General features: G+C 32.5%; 1 protein-coding gene across 1 annotated transcript; it reads right to left on the minus strand.

Annotated features, from left to right (window-relative positions):
- Positions 1-12,720: 12,720 nt before the first annotated feature.
- LOC133817723 (cytokinin hydroxylase-like) lies at positions 12,721-16,594 on the minus strand. Its single transcript, XM_062250308.1, has 5 exons — positions 16,055-16,594; positions 15,708-15,934; positions 15,230-15,471; positions 14,604-14,988; positions 12,721-13,406 (listed from the first exon to the last, which is right to left on the minus strand). Exons 1-5 carry the CDS (start codon positions 16,347-16,349, stop codon positions 12,987-12,989), a joined length of 1,569 nt encoding a protein of 522 aa, XP_062106292.1. The 5' UTR covers positions 16,350-16,594; the 3' UTR covers positions 12,721-12,986.
- Between the last annotated feature and the right edge of the window lie 1,086 nt (positions 16,595-17,680).

A 17,680-nucleotide genomic window follows, 5' to 3' on the forward strand; every position in this document is an offset into this window, starting at 1 on the left:
TAACAGTCATATTGCCCTGCACCAAACCCACAAACTCATTAACTTTTGCTGCCCTGACAGCAACATTGTAGTATTTCTGGCTAAACAAGTCTCTAAAGCCTTCCCAACTCAAAGCAGTCACATCCCTGGTCTGCGATGCCACTTCCCACCAGATGCGGGCATCCTCTCTTAACATATATGTGGCACAGGTCACTCTTTCATGCCCCTCTACTCTCATGAAATCCAGAATAGTTGTGATCATAGTCAGCCATTGCTCAGCCTTCAATGGATTAGGCCCCCCTTCAAAGACTGGAGGTTGCTGCTTCCTGAACCGCTCATATAACGGCTCCCACCTATTCCCAACCTCCCCAAACTGTATAGCTGGTACCACTGCAGGTGGTACAATAGGGGCAGCACTCCCTGATGGAGCCTGCTGTCGCAGTAGATGAATTTGTTCATCCTGGCTCTGTAATCGAGCCTTCATATCTGCCATGAGTTGCTGCCAGTTCTCAGGGACTGGCGGAGGAATCTGGCCCTGGTCATCACCCCCCGTCCCAGACCTAGTGTCGGCTAGTCGCGTAGATTTTCTTGGACGCATAGCTATCCAAGTCAATCTGCAATCAACGACTCGACAGTCAGACCATGATGACAGGGCAAAAGCTTCTCCAAAATCCATCAAAGGAACATAACCAATCACAAACATTCAAAATATAGGCGTTTATCCACATGCACCGGCTGCTGATAAGCATGCCCCAACATTATCACACCACAGCTAAGATAAAAGCATTCACCATTACACTATATACAGTTAATCATTCAAATATTCATTTACATGCACTGCGATGCTGATAAGCTTGCCTTAATATTTTCATACAACAGTCAAGGACAGGCCCTGTCAGTATCTCATGCTTCCTATTAATCCAATAAATAACAATAATCATAACTCATTTCAGGCATATAAGCATATAAGCACATTTACACATTACCAAACCCTGAATCGAGCTGGTCTCTAGCAGTGAATGTACATGTCCAGCCGGTCTTTAGGAACCCTTAAACCTAGGATGCTCTGATACCAAGTTGTAACTCCCTGGATAGCCAAGACCGCTACACTCTATATTTATAAATGTGCATGACTTTCTAATCAAGTCATTTAGTTAAAATGTGTCACTAACCATGAGTGTGCTAAGGTTAAAAAGGAGTTTTGGTCTCAAAAGATACATTTTGTATAATTAAATAGTTTTACACATGGGATCCAAAAAAAAAACAGTGTTTAAAAGTTGGTTTACAGAATTTCCAAAATACAGACAACCATCAGCCATTCTAAGGCAAAACAAACATTTCTGGTTTCCCTGTTCTTGCTTTCCCCTCACCCGTGGCGGCTGAGCAGCTGGTCATGTACATTCACTTCGCAGAGCTCTCCTAGTCAGGGCTAATCGAGTTTGCCCTTGCCTTTACCTGCACCACGTAGCACCCGTGAGCCAAGGCCCAGCAAGAAAACATAATATGCATCACAAACAACAACAACAGGTAATCAATCCTTTAAGCACGATCAAACACTTAATACTCCACATTAATCACTCAACACACATTTAAAATGAACAATGCAACTAATCACTAATAACAATCAGGTCACATAATAATCAGGGCCGACAACTTGGGCCGCACCCTCTGTTTACCCCACTGACTCCGGCCTGCTTAAACTGAGCTCAGTGCATAATAAGCTGTCCTCGGCTACCAGTGGCCAAGCCGCGCCCTGTGTGCTAGTGTAACACTTGGCACCCTTAGGCCGTTGGTTTACTGTTTACATGGCATAATTTCTACGTTCACTGATTACGAGCGATGTCCCTCAAGCACGATCCGTTTCCCGAGCCCTAGCTTAACACCTAGTCACAACCAAGGTAATGGATTCCATTAATATTCAAATAAAGGTCTCCGGGTACAATACTATCTTCCGGGACATCAAATTCCATTAAGCACGATGGTGAAATCGATCCCGAGCACCCTAGGTTAAGTTCCCGTGCTTAAAATCCCTAAAAGATCATAAACGCACCTAAGGACTGCGGCCCTTGAAACCTAGCCACGACCCACCCCTAAAACATAGCCCAAGCCCCCCAGTAAGCAGACACACACCGCGGCCCTGCCCTGCGGTGCCGCGACGCTCTCCTTTGGCTGAGCCTCCCAGGCTCTCTTGCTTCGTAGGGCTGCAGTGCTCTAGAACAGAGCCACGACCCTTCCCTTCGTGCCCAGAAAATCCACCATTTCTAGCATCTTAACCTCATCCAAAACCACCCCAAGGCATTCTAATTCAAAACCCATTAATCACAAAACTTTTAACATGATTCTAGCAACATAATCCAACAGAAATCTAGCTTAAAAACCTACTAAAATTCCATTTTGATATCTGAAACCCAGCAACTCAAAACACCAAAACCAGTCATGCAAAACTCAAATTTTAATCTCTAAATTACGAATTGAAGCTTACCTCCTTTGTTGAACCACTTTCTTTGACAAACTCTAAGCTAAAACCCAAGCACTCAGCATCAATTCAGCCCTTAAACATCAAAATCATAAACACCTTAATATTCAGCTAAAAAAACTCAGAGTTCTAACACCCAAAAACACAACTCAACTCTTACCTTAATCTTGGTTGAGTGACCCTTAGTCTGAACTAAGCTAAACCTTCATGAATTCAGCTCAAACACAAAGTTTTCCAGCTGATTTCCCTTGAATTCCAGTGGTTCTCTTGAAAGAGAAGAAAGAAGGAGGAGAAGGAAGAGAAGTTCTAAGAAGGTCGGTTTGTGTTTTTATTCTTCTGATTTTCATTAACTTAGTCTAATCTTAGCCGGTTAAGTCAATCCCGAGGCTCGGGGTACCGGAAACGTCCCCGAGGGCAAAACGGTAAATTTCCCGAATATTCCTACCTAGGCTTCCTAACCTCAAATATATCTCCATATATTAATTTCCATAACCCGATAGTCTAAATAATCACCCGATACCTAAAATACCCCTGACTTATCCAAAGTCGAATATTCGGCCCCGTTGTCACTTTTCCCACTATCTAGCACCCTAGGATCGCCTCAAGTCGCACACTACAAATCTACCCACATAATAATGTGGTTCTCACAGATATAACATTTGACCACATTTACATTCATATAATCATACAAGCATGCTTATCATATAATCATGCATTAATTCAATAAATTCACACCTAAGCCAATTATGCCTTCCCAGCGCACTAATCAAGGCCCTTAAGCCATATTAGTGATTTTGGGTCGTTACAAGGTTGCAGGCTCGAAGCTTATCTTCATGAAGAAGATAAGATAGAGAAAGCCTACCATACAGTAGCTAGATCAAAGCTTCCTTGTGCTCCCTCATTGAGTCTGTAGGAGTAGGGCGTTGATAGTTGGCTGAAGAAACAGACGCATATCAATTAGATCGAGCCTAAACATTAGTCGAGCATGAAAAGAAGGGAGGATATGTACTTACGAATTCGTTGGAACGAATAGAAATTCGAAGGAGCCAGGCCATCTCTCCAGAAGAAGGCCAGTTTAAAGTTGGGGGGATGGTTGGGCATGTCTTCAAAAAATTTCTTCTCCTAGGGATAGATCGACAGGTAGTAGAAGCCATCTCCTCCCCGAGCCCAGGAGGGGTTGCTTTTCAAGCAAAAGAGATACAGGATCTCTCTTAAATAAGGTCCTTCCCACTTTAATCTGTGGTACAACGACCTCAGGGCTAACAAGACCCTGTATGAATTGGTCTGGAGTTGGAAGGGCGCGAGCCCAACAAAATCCAGAAAATCCTTAAAAAAAGGATTTCAAGGGCAGTAGAGCCCCCGCCTTCATATGCTTGCGACTCCAGGCCACGAGCTTAAGTTTATTGTCAGGACGACCATTGCCTGGGGCGTAGTAGCTTCGTTTGTTGGAGGTAGGAGCTTGACACCTTAGTGAGCCTGACAATCCTAGGCCGTGTCCAACCAAGATGTCGGTGATTTGTCATAATGAAGTAACCGAGCTCTAGTAATGCTCGGCCTCAAAAAATTCCTCCCTGTAGGTAGGAATAGTAGCAGGTCGCGAGGTGGACGGATGATTTGATGCCTCCATCAGCGAGAAAGTAAGCTTACCAGGCTTGTAGGCAACGGTTTCTTTGAGCGTGGGGTCATGAGGGATCGGTCTAAGCTCGAGGTTTGGGTCTGGATAGATTGCGACCTGAAGTTTCTTCCTTTTCCTCTCCTCGACCTCGTCAATTTAACACCGGAAGTGAGCTCGAATATCTTCTTCTTCGCATCTCACTTTATGTTCGCGAATTAGCCGCTGGTTTCGAGTAAAGGGAGATTCTAGACTTGGAGTTGACAGGGAATAAGGAATTGCAAGCACTGACCCCCACCATTTTTCAGAATTCTACGACATCTAGCAAGAAAGAAAAGGGTGAGGGCCAGGTACACAAGAAATCAGAGTAAAATTTCAAGTGATTCGAGCTCAAATGCGAGAAATCACAGAATAAGCTCGATCGAGACTGAAATCTCGAAAGAACGGGTCAAACTCGAGGAAAAACCCCATGCCATTGTAAGGTTCAGGCTTCGAGCGTGTATTTGACGCGAAGGAGGGAAAGTGGATTCATTTTAAGAATCCTTGATTTCCAGGGAAAAATTTGACGATTACTCAAAAAGGTGATAATTTTGGGAAACGTGCAATTTAAAACCCTAATTTAGTACCCCATTTCTTGGTCTACACGATACCTTACCCGTAGTTTAAAAAAAACCTACATTTACGTCATTTGAACTAAATCTGGGTTTGAAACCAATGATATCAAAGATTTTGAACTGAAAATTTACGCAGTATCAGCTAAACAATGTGGTTGAGATTACAAATTGCTACGAATATTCTTAAAAACTAGTGAAAAACTAGTAAATACGTTCTCGGTGCAGAAGAAACATAAAAATGCACGAAAAAACTTAAATGTATGGGGTCAAGAACATGAAACTTACACACTGAAGCTTGCGGATACAATGAAATCGATGACTGAAGGAGTGGTTGCAAGAGTGATCTCACTAAGTCGAACAGGCCAAGATTGTTTTGTTTTCTTGGTTTAGAAAACATGCAAAAAGGAATAAGGATTTTTTGGCTCTGGTTTTTCTTTCTGAAACTTAAAATGTTAAAATGAAGAAGAAGGGGACGACATAGTTATATATATGTGTCCCAAGAGGAGATCAAGGGTCAAGCTAATCTGGGCCTTTGGTTGGATTTGGTATTTGATCCAACGGTCAGGTGCGAATGTAACAATGGCGGCAGAAAGTAGAGCGTGAAAGGACGTGGGTGTGCTGAAAAAGTACTCAAGTACTCTGATTGAGCAACCTGTGGCTGACGCGTGTTCACACTCGAGTGTGGTAGGTAGTTCAGTTTTAAAAAAAGGGGCAGTTCAAAAGTTTCCTTCTCATGGGATTCGAACTGATACTTTTGAGGGGGAAAAATGTTACACCTAGATTTCGAGAATGGGAACTTTGACCTCGAAATTGAGATTCGTAAGGTGTAAGCTCGAAATAAGCAAGGTCATTATGAGGTCCACCAATCAGAGATCTCGTGAGCTCAAATAGTATGTAGCCTCGAAGGTGTTTCGAGCCTATAAAGTGAACTCGCAACTCACAATAAGTAAGGGTTCGACACTTGTATAAGGTTCTTGATGCATCTCCTGCCCTCAGACAAGACGGTTCGAGCTCGAGAGGAGAAAGCTCGAAGGTGGCGACTTTGTCAATGATTACTTGTTGGGAGCATAGGCGAAGTGAGATGACGAGCTCGTAATAGACAAACGGTCTCGAAGACAGATGGATCCAACATCCGAACACGTCAGCTGAGTGTGAATGAATTTATTGTTATAAATTCCCAATATTTAAGGGATCTAATGTAATATTGTTATTAAATCCCACATTTTATGGGATATTACCGCGTGCATAGCAAATAATGCATTTATTGGCATTATTTTATTTAATTTACATAATATCTTCCCGAAATATGTGGGAATGAATTCTGAAACCTTCTCTATAAATAGAGATGTAAACTTCATTTGTAAAGGATCGAAATATTGAGATTTGGAGAGAAAACTCTGGGCAACTATTCTCTGAAAGTTTCCAGAAGACTCCAAAGATCTAATAATATAGACTTGTGGACTAGACATATTTTTAACTGCTGAACCACGTAAAAAGATCTTGTTTTCATTCTTTTTATTCATTTCTCTGGTATATATTGTTTAATTGCTTTCTTTTTTTAAGTTGACGAAAAACGGCGTCAACAAAAAAAAATATAAAAAAAATAGATAGAGTGCTTTGGAGAGATTTTAGAGATTTAAAAAAGATTATAATAAAAATATCTAAATTATGTATAAGAAATTTTTTATTTTGTGTAAGGGTTATTTTGGCCTATTACCCATTTAGACTCTTTATTTTTAAAACTTAACTTTTAGAACTTATTTTTTGTTAAAAGATTCAAAATAGGAATAGATAGATTGATTATTTCAACACTGTATTTTGGTCGATTACTCGTTTTGACCCTTTATTTTTAAAAGTTAACATTTGGACCATGTATTTATTCAAAATATTAAAAATTCTTTATAAAAAGTAAATTATATTTATTTATATAATTTATGTTTTGTGTAAGGGTTCACACCATTTTAACCTTTGTATTTTAGCCGATTACCCGTTTGGGCCATTTATTTTTAAAAATTAACTTGTGGACCTCGTGTTTTGTCAAAATGTTAAATATAGAAATATATATAGAAATTAGTTAAACTACATGTATTTTAGTCGATCACTCATTTGAACCCTTTATTGTTAAAATCCAACTTTTGGACCCTGTGTTTTGTCAAAATGTTAAAAATATAATTTTATATATTATTTATTATTATATATATTTTTAATTGATATCTATTGTAATTATTATTAAAATAAATATAAGAAAAAAAAGATATTTATAAGATAAGATATTATAAATATCTTCTTATTTGTTACAATATAATAATCATTTAAATCCAATTAAAAATTCATTTGAATTTACTGTTACATTAAATAATATATATATATATATATGTAAATAGATATAGATTTAATTTAAAAAAAACAACAAACTAAAAATGTATAATTTTTTTATTAAATTAGTTAAATTTAGTTTTGAACTTAAAAAAAGAAAAGCATCAAACGAAAAATTATAAGATTAGTAACAAACAAAAAAAAAAAGATTTTTATTAAATTAGCTAAATATAATTGTTTGAACTTAAAAAAAAAAAGGTAACAAATGAAAAAATTATATGAATATAATATTTTTATTAAATTAGTTAAATATAATTTTGAACTTTTAAAAAATAAAGTAATAAACGAAAAAATTATAAATTTTTTATTAAATTAGTTAAATATAAGATTTTTGTATAATTATTAATTTATTTTAATTATATTAATCCGTTAAATGTCATAAAAAAGTGAAGAAAAAAAAAAGAGAAAATAGATAGAATGGTCTGAAGAAATATAGACATAGATTTATTACCTTATAAATCATGATCATAATAAAAATCATACATTACATTATGTCAATTTAAATTTGGAGACCGACAAAAGTTAAGAAATAAGATTCAACTATTGGAGATTTTCAATAATGAGTAAATTTACGCAACATACATAAAAGTACCCAAAATCATCAACAGTCTTAGAAACCAAATATTTATTGGAATGTTGCAAGCCATTTCTTTCCAGAACCAAAGATAAGTAGATCCAAAAAGACCAAACATCAATAAAAAATTTGAAACTTTGTACAACTAAAAAGGTCCCAACTAGTGGAAAGGAAATTGCATAAGTAATACCAAGAATGAAACTTTATTTCGCCAAACCTCACAAATTAAGAATACAAATACATTAGTCAAATTAGCTTTTGTTTCATACTCAATATATAGAGAAAACATATATCAAAATTGATAAAATAAAAGAATCATGCATTCTATATTGAGGAAATATAAATTTCCAATTGCATATTCTATATTCAGATTTAAAATTTGGTCTCTTATGCTTCGGTGGAACTCCATTATGATTTGGAAGCGTTTGAGTAAAAAAAAAGTAGACATATGAAATACTAATGAAATACGTGTGGATTTCATATCTATATATAAATGAATTGAAAATATAAAAATCTAAACTAAATAAATAAAGCAATTGTCCGGCTTACTTAATAATGATACTATACTAAAAAATAAAAAAAATCTAAACATGGCTTAACCGCATGGATAACAACTGATATTATACTGAAAAAATAAAAAAAAAACACAAAAAAGTCTTGGTTAATAACCAATATTTTGCTTTAAAAAAAATCTAAACTTAATAAATAAAGTAATTGTATTACTTAATCGTATGGTTAGTTAATAACCGATATTATACTTAAAAAATAAAAAAGAAAGAAAAAATCTAAACTTAATAAATAAAGTAACTGTATGACTTAATCGTATTATTATGATTATTATTATAAATAGATATTTTAGAATTTTATATATGAAGATGATTACTATTATTATGATTAATAGATATTTTAGAAATTTATATATGAAGAGAAGTTTTGTTTTTTTTAATCGTAACATATTTATATATGAAGATGATTACTAATATTATGATAAATAAATATTTTAGAAATCTATATATGAAGAGAAGTTTTTTTTTAATCCTAACAAATTTATATATGAAGATGATTACTATTATGATAAATAGATATTTTAGAAATTTAAAAATAAAAATAATTACTATAAAAAATTAGATTAAATGAGAAAATAAAAAGAGCGCTTTAAAGAAATTAGATTAAAGGAGAAAATAAAAAAAATATTTTGAAGAGATTTTAGAGTGTTACATAATTTCTTTGAAGTTCTCATTTATATATATACTTGAAAACATAACCGCGCTTCGCGCAGTCTTTTGTAATTATTAAAAAATATACATATTTTAAAATACTTATAGGAGAATGCTACGACATGGATTCTTTTTCACCCTACTCATACAACATGTTCTTTTTATGGACACATGAGGGCGTATTGAATACAATTTTTTTCTTCATAATGGTATCCATTGTATATCAAATCTCTTGCAAGTTTTTGAAAAATTCTGAATAATTAAAGAGCCGAAAATAAAGTTAAAAAAATTTATTGTACGTGTGCATTTATTTATTTTTATTATTATCATTATTATACGCTTTGCATTTTTTATAAAAAGTCTAAATTATGTATATGGAAATTTATGTTTTGTGTAAGATTTATTTTGGGCGATTACCCGAATGAACATTTTATATTTAAAAATTAACTTTTAGAACTCGTGTTTTGTCAAAATGTTAAATATAGGATTGGATAGATCGATTATTTGAACATTGTATTTTGGCCGATTACCCGTTTTGACCCTTTATTTTTATAAATTGATATTTGGACCATATATTTATTCAAAAGGTTAAAAATTCTTTATAAAAATTAAACTATATATAATTTGTGTTTTTTTGTAAGGGTTCACATCATTTTGAACATTATATTTTAGCTGATTACTCGTTGGGGTCTTTATTTTTAAAAATTAACTTGTGGATCTCAAGTTTTGTCAAGATGTTAAAAATAGGAATAAATAGATTGGTTATCTGAACACTATACTTTGGCCGATTACTTGTTTTGACTCTTTATTTTTAAAAATTAACCTTTGGACTATGTATTTATTCAAAGTGTTAAAAATTCTTTATAGAAAGTAAATTATATATACACACCATTTTGAACTTTGTATTTTAGCCGATTACCTGTTTGGATCCTTTATTTTTTAAAATTAACTCGTGGACCTTGTGTTTTATCAAAATGTTGATTACTCGTTTGGATAATCTTTTATATACCGCTTCAAAGATGTTATTTTATTAGTATATTATATAGTATATATTTGTAGTTTTTTTTATTATTTTATTTTTTTGTTAGTTCATTAGGTATTTAGTTCAAAAAATATCTTATTTAAATATCTAAAAAAAATAACGTTTAATGTAGTTTTTGTTTTATTTTATTTTTTGTTAGTTTATTAGGTATTTAATTAAAAAAATATCTTATTTAAATATCTGCAAAAATAAAGTTTAAATAATTATTAATAAAAATAAATAAAAAAATTAGAATAAAGGAGAAAATAGAAAAAATAGTTTGGAGTAATTTTAGAATGACACATCATATCCTTATTAATAAAAATGAATAAAAAAATTAGATTAAAGGAGAAAATAGAAAAAAAAATCTTATTTAAATATCTAAAAAAATAACGTTTAATGTAGTTTTTGTTTTATTTTATTTTTTTGTTAGTTTATTAGGTATTTAATTAAAAAAATATCTGATTTAAATATCTAAAAAATAAAGTTTAAATAATTATTAATAAAAAAAATAAAAAAATTAGATTAAAGGAGAAAATATGAAAAATAGTTTGGAGTAATTTTAGAATGACACATCATCTCCTTATTAATAAAAATGAATAAAAAAATTAGATTAAAGGAGAAAATAGAAAAAATAGTTTAGAGTAATTTTAGAGTGCCACATCATCTCCTTGAAGCTCTTCTTTATATATATATATATATATAGATATATATATATATTTATATAAATACATATAATATACTAACTAACTGTAAACTATTGTGTAACTAAATTAATTTTTTTTAAAAATAAATGTGTTAATGTGGATTGTGTAATGTTTCTTTTTTTAAAAAAAATTAAATTAGTTACACATTAGTAGAAAAAGAGAAGACATTAGGTGTATTGAGATAAAGACTCGTGTTGTAATATTATATATAACATGAGATATTTATATATAATATTATTTATTTAATTAAATAATTTGTAAATATCTTATTTAAATTTAAATTAATGTGCAACTAAATTTCATAAAATAAATAAAACAATTAAATTAAAGGAGAAAATAGAAAACAAGAGATATTTATATATAATATTATTAATTTAAATAAATAATTTGTAAATATCTTATTTTAGTTTAAATTAATGTGCAACTAAAATTCATAAAATGAATAAAAAAATTAAATTAAAAGGGAAAATAGAAAAAAAGTGCTTTGAAGAGATTTTAGAGTAATTCTCCTTTATTTATATATATATATATATATATAGACTTAGATGATTAAATTATCAATAATTTCCTTCCATATTTAGATTTATAGATATTTAGAGCTCCTTTAAACTTTTTTTTTAATTATTCAATTTTCTTTCTTTCTACTTTCAAATTTATTATTTTTTCTATTATTTTAAATAAAAAATATTTGAAGATATAATATTTAAATGATGTGAATAAAAAATAAAGAAATTGCTATATTCTAAAAAAAAGTATTTTGTCTTGATTTTGTAATTAAAAAACTAATATGAGATTATACAGTGATAGAATTACAACTTGTCTAGGTTGGTTAAAACATTTAAGAAATAATTTTTTTTATATGTTAATTATTGAGTATTTAATCTTCTTGAAAAAAAAAATTATTTAAAAATTGGCAGCTAATATCTCCATTCTTTCAAAATTGAAGAATTCAAGTTCCTGATCTTTTATATTTTAGTGACAATAGTTCATAATATTCATATTTAGTCCTTGTTTATAAGGGAGGATAAAGTTTTGGGAAAAATGTGTACCAATAATGTATAATGTAGTAACTTTCCTCAGCAAATAAAAGAGACTTAAATACTCAATTTATAAAAAATCATGGACTTTCGCCCCGAATTACCCTACTATATTAATAATAATAATTGAAAAGGAAGAATAAAGTAAAAAACACATGGCACTCAAATCAAACGCACTACCACACAAGTCACTACTCATCAAACTGTGTGAATCGAAATTAGCTCCTTTACCAAAACCTTAATCCTTTGATAACAGTACTGGCTTAGACAATGAAGATCACTTCTTTTTTATAGTTGTTGATGCGTTAACATATATCCATATATATATATATATATATATATTTTCTTTTTCATCTGAAATCAAAATGCAAGTGTGACTATGATAGGATTTTAATAGGTTAATATAAAACACAGAGTAAGAGAGTGCGCTGGAATTTCTCGTTCGTAGTGTATTAGCTAGACAGAGTAGAAGCAATTCGAAAATTATATTTTACATAAAAATATTGTCATATATCCTCTATGATATTTAACACCACTTAATGCAATTTAGGGTAATTGATACAACTTGGGTCTCATATGAATATAAATATTTATATGTAAATTATAATCTCAAAGAATAGTTGGTTAAATTAAGTACGTAGTGGGAGGAGCAGAATAGGAGATGAGACTGGTGTAAGAAGGTGATGGGGTATATATGCATGTAAGGCTTAGCTAAGAAAAGCACCTTTCTAAACCTTTTATTTTTAAAAAACAAAATAAAAAATAAGGAGACCCTACTTATCTGTGCAAGTTGCCTTATTTTTCATCCTTCAAAAATGAACTCTTGAATTTCTTAATCAATGTGATAGAATCAATGTACCATTTTGCAAGAGTTTTTTGTTATATTTATATACATAGATATATAGATAATTACAAGGCAAGAAACAGCTGATGGAAAAATAGACTCTTTTACCAATCACTTTCGTTAAGATTTCTTTATCCTATTTAAATCAAGGCATATCTAAACAGTCTCCATTTTTTTTTTGTTTTTGGATAATTAATTAGCAGTTTTTGACCCCCAAAATAACTTAGTGCAGATAAAATATAACAGTATAGTACAACCAAAAAAAAAGGCAAAGTCACTGTGTGATTCGTTAAATTTTTATTGATATCTCTGTGTATGCCATCATTTCATGCCTATCTCTTGACTATACTCTTATAATATTCAGGAACATGAGCCAAAAATAATAGTAAAATATGAAACTTGCCATATTCTTATCGAGAACACCCCAAAAAAACTCCTCAAATTAAGAACTGCCTAATCACCACCAATCTCTAAAAAAACTCCAATTAAAAGGCATATTAAAGCACCATAATCTAAGTATATAGTAACTTCAATCTTGAATAGGCTTCAAACAAACTTGAACCCCATACTTAGGCTTTATGGTGAGGACAACGACAGGAGCATGGCGATAACTATCTGAAATGATGAAGCTAAATTTAGAGATTAACATGGCCAAAATTGTCTTAGCTTCCATCATGGCGAAAGCTTGACCTACGCAATTTCTTGGACCGGATGCGAATGGGATGAACCGGCCAGGAATGTATGATTTGGAAGCAAATCTTTCTGGGTTGAACTCATTTGCATCTTTACCCCATAACTCCTCACTGTGGTGGATTGCAAGCACTGGTATCCATATCGATAGCCCCTTTGGGATATGAAGATCGCCTAGTTTTATGTCTTCAAACGCCATTCTGGGGAGTACACTAGCCGGTGGATAAAGCCTCAGTGATTCGTTTATTACCATATTTAACTGTCCAAAACAATACAAAACAATATCATATATCATTACTCTTTGTCTTTCTATAGCATCAAAATATCAGTACTACTGAAAGATGCTATCAGTTCTATTATAATAATAGTTAATCAATTATAGGATCACCACAACCACACACAACAAGCCAAAAGCTTTGGACGGAAAAATAAATATATCTTCCTATGCTGCTATGATGATAAAATAGTATATCATCACTCTAATATATAGATTAGACGGCTCATGATCGCTTTAAGAAGGAAGTACTATATACATAGCAATAAGTTTGGCCTTTACACACGTCTTCACACTTACTTGATCTCCATTTGTTAACAGCTAAGCTGTGTGCTTATTGTGATTGTTAGAGTTGTTTTGGTTATACTGGATTTTTCTTTGTTTAGGCTTTTCTAACTTATAAGTAGCAATATTATATTATACTGATTCATCACTTATATGTTTAATTTATATTGAAATGGGTTGCCATTAACATTAGTCCTCCACTCAGGTCCCACAACTTTTCCTACTTGGCAGAAAAAAAAAATTCCTGCAGAGGCATGTGAGTCTTCTTAATTAGTCGGCAGTCTGCAAAAATTACTAAGCGGACAATTTTTGCAAGCTGCCCACCAATGAAAAAGTATTGCGTTAACTTGAGACAGCTGTTCAAAAAAATTGTCAAACAAGCTGTCCAGCATTTAAAAAATAATAATTATTTGATGATTTAATTGTTTGTTTGTTTGTATTGTAATTTATGATCGATCAAATGATTAGCAGTACAGTCAAGGCCGAAAAGCTAAAAATCTGTGCACAAGCTTATAGTTTCGGAATTATCTTTGCTTGGAGCTAGTTTATATTTTAGTATATTATATACTTTTTACTTATTTAATTCAACATCCCTAAGTTTCAGCTAGTACCCGCAAATCTATTATAGAATAGGAAGTAGAAACATTTCTTAGTGGCATATATATATACCTATAAAAGTTTCGCCCACTCGTGCCCACCACATTTCCCCCAACTCTATAAAGTCAAGTACCAATTCTAGCAACCCAAAAAAAATTCTCTCTCAAGTCCCCAACCCACTACCTATAATATCTTCCCCAGAAAAAAAATGACTAAAACAAAACTGTTGAAATAAAATCGAAACTGGCACAAGCACAATATGTAAGAGAGTACATTATATATGGATGATTTATTCCTTACCAAGGTAAGTTTAGGGAGATGGTCAACGGTGGGATCGTGGCCTTTGCAAACTTGTTTGACCTCGGCACGAATGCTGTCTTGCCATTTAGGATTGCTCGCTAGTAACATGACAGTCCACGTCAGCAACAAGGCTGTAGTCTCATGTCCAGCAAAGAAAAAAGTCTTACATTCATCCATTATAAGTTGAAGATTTAAACTAAATCCCATATTCCCTCTCTTTTGCTTTTGCATTTCATTAAGCAGCATACCAAGAAGATCATTTCCATACGAGCTACTTCTACCAATCTCAACACAGTCTCTTCTGCTTTGGATTATCTCCATTAGTAACCTCTCCACTTCTGATTTCAATGACTTTATTTCTCTGTTATACTTACTTGGTAAGAACCTACAAATATATATATATGTATATTTATTAGAAAATTAAAAACATAGCTTATTGGTAAAGGATAGAATCTACTAGAGAAAAAGTTAATAAGGAAAAAATAACCCAACCCCGTAAAGAAATTTACTACTTTTATATATATGTGTACACAATAAATATGAGAATCCTGAAATTTTAAAACTTCAAATCCCAAAAACGAGAAAAAGTCTTAAAATAACTTTGGCAAATCAAAAGGATTAATTACCGGCTTCCGGGTACACAAAGACGGCGACTTGCTTGAGCACAGAGATGTTGTAAAACTGTTAAAAGATGGAATATTTGCTTCCCTTTCTCGTAGCTACTATCGAACTCGGTCCGGGATATTATGTCGGCGGTGAGTCGAGTCATGTACTCACCGATTTCGAACTCGGCTCGACCCGAGACCACTTCTTTCTCTAGTGTTTGGAGCATCTTCTTAGTGCATTCCACCATGTACCCCGCATAGCTCTAATAACCAAACAAACCAACCCCATTTGTGAATCTTTATTGATATTTCTTTAAAAAAAATTATATATACTTATATATCGATCCCACACAGTACGATTCGAAAGGTGGTTTAATGGAAACCGTTCCCTTTTCATGAGAGAGAGAATCAATGATGATGATGATGATGATGGTGATGAGTCTCTTCGTGATTATATTGATATATAAAATTAAAAAGAATGGTTTTTAAAGAAATATACCTTGAGTTTGTCCCCCTTGAATGCAGGGGCAACGATGTGACGCTGGTGGTACCAATCTTGGCCGTTGGCCATCAATAAGCCACGCCCAATAAAATGTTTAGACCCCTGTTGTTGTTGCCACGATTTCCCCGATATGTTACTATACTTTGATAATAGCTCTTTAATCAATTCAGTCTCCGTTAAACACATCCTTGGTTCGATTCCATTCCAGTATATAAACCGTTTCCCTGTTTATAAATCAGCATAAGAAATTAATCACCCCCCTTCAAAATAAAAAAAAAACGTTTGAAAATAATAATCTTGTAACATTTGCAAGTTTTTTTATTTTTTATTTTTAGGGTAGCTACCGTATTGTTTAGACCAGGCGACATAATGGGGTAAGAGACGGGAAACGACGTCGTGTGTGATGGAGTTCATGTCGTGCGAAGTTGATTTTTCTATGAGAGCAGCCATGTCCAAGATGTTACCAACGAGAAGGCGAGGTTCAGGCCCACGCACTCCTTGCCGATCCATGATTTTCCTGATGCGTCTCGGTGTCAACCAATAGCACCAAAGCATGTTGTACACGGCTCTCGCCAGTAAACTCATCAGCACCAATAGCACACCCTTTAACACCATTACTACTACCACCACCATCGACATCTTTATATGATACTAGATAGCTCTGCTATGGTGGTGATAACCGACGTCGTAGGACACGATTATAGAAAAAACAAAGGAGATTTTAATCTGAATATATATATATATATAAGTTTTACTGACTAAGTACCGATCTCTACTGTCTCTGTGACTGTCACGATCGACTGATTTAGTTTCTGTATGTAACCAAATACAGAGAGAGAGAGAGAGAGAGAGAGAGAGAGAGAGAGGTTGGTGAGAGAGTGTGTAGCGAGAGATGATGAGTGAGATATCTTATTTATAATGGCAAGGGAGATCCCATGTGTAATTTTTATTTTTAAAAAATAAATCTGCTCGCAATTTTGAGACTTCAAATTATTTAAATGAGAAATAAAAAGAAGCGGGGAGAGATTTTGTAAGGTAGAGAACATGTATAATAACAGTGGTAGAAATGAGGATGTGTCTCATCATGGGGTCAATTGTACTTTTCAATTTTTATTCTTCTAATTTTTTTTGTTTTCATTTTTTTTTTCTTACGTGTAGATTCATGTATTCAAATGGGTATTTAGTGTCAGATAGTCCCTGTTGAATACCCATATATTTGATAAAGATGTAAAGTTTAAGGTTTTGTTTTTTGTTTTTTGTTTAATTATAAACATTGTATCTTAGTCTTTCCAAAATTGGTATTATAAAACTACAGGTAATGTGAATTTATTCCGTAGTTTATTCTGACAGCTGAGGACAGAAGACAGACAGTGTTTAACGGATGGATAGGTGGTGATGGGAAAGTTTCCGTTCTAAATGGTATATTCTCTAAAATCTATTAAAATAAATTAATGTAGGCACTAATTGAAAATTAGGCGTTTTTCAGGAAGGATTCTGTTTTTTTCTTTTTATTGCATATATCATTACTCATGGATATTCTTAATTGAGCATTAAAAAAAAATCAGAATCCTTCTACATAAATTTCCTGAAAAAAAACTGCCTAATTTTCAATTAGTGACCACATTAATGGATTTTAATAGATTTTAGAGAATGTACCATTTTAGTATTTTTTTTTTTGTTTTAACCAATTTATAGTATAGTATATAAAATAAGGGTAAGACTTTAGTGCAGCCACTTTTTTGTCTGCACCGGTCCAACCATATTTTATTTCCTACATTTTGGTAATTTTTTTTCCAATTTTTTTATATGACGATTTACATTATAGTTATTTACAATATTCTTCAAATTTTCAAGAAATTATGAATAATTTATATTGCCGAAAACAATGTTCAAACATTTGAATTTTACACGTGTATACAAAAAATAAGCACGTGTACAACAAGTTGTTTGAACCTTGTTTTCGACAATGT

The sequence above is a fragment of the Humulus lupulus genome, chromosome 2, assembly GCF_963169125.1.
Source record: "Humulus lupulus chromosome 2, drHumLupu1.1, whole genome shotgun sequence".
Taxonomy (NCBI): domain Eukaryota; kingdom Viridiplantae; phylum Streptophyta; class Magnoliopsida; order Rosales; family Cannabaceae; genus Humulus; species Humulus lupulus.

What these genes read in the sequence shown, in the direction of transcription:
- LOC133817723 (XM_062250308.1), bottom strand. Translation starts at nt 16,349, where the DNA reads ATGTCGATGGTGGTGGTAGTAGTAATGGTGTTAAAGGGTGTGCTATTG. An exon ending in CGCCTGGTCTAAACAATACG is followed by an intron (nt 15,935 to 16,054) that starts GTAGCTACCCTA and finishes ATTTATAAACAG; the next exon opens with GGAAACGGTTTATATACTGG. An exon ending in CTTTGTGTACCCGGAAGCCG is followed by an intron (nt 14,989 to 15,229) that starts GTAATTAATCCT and finishes ATATATTTGTAG; the next exon opens with GTTCTTACCAAGTAAGTATA.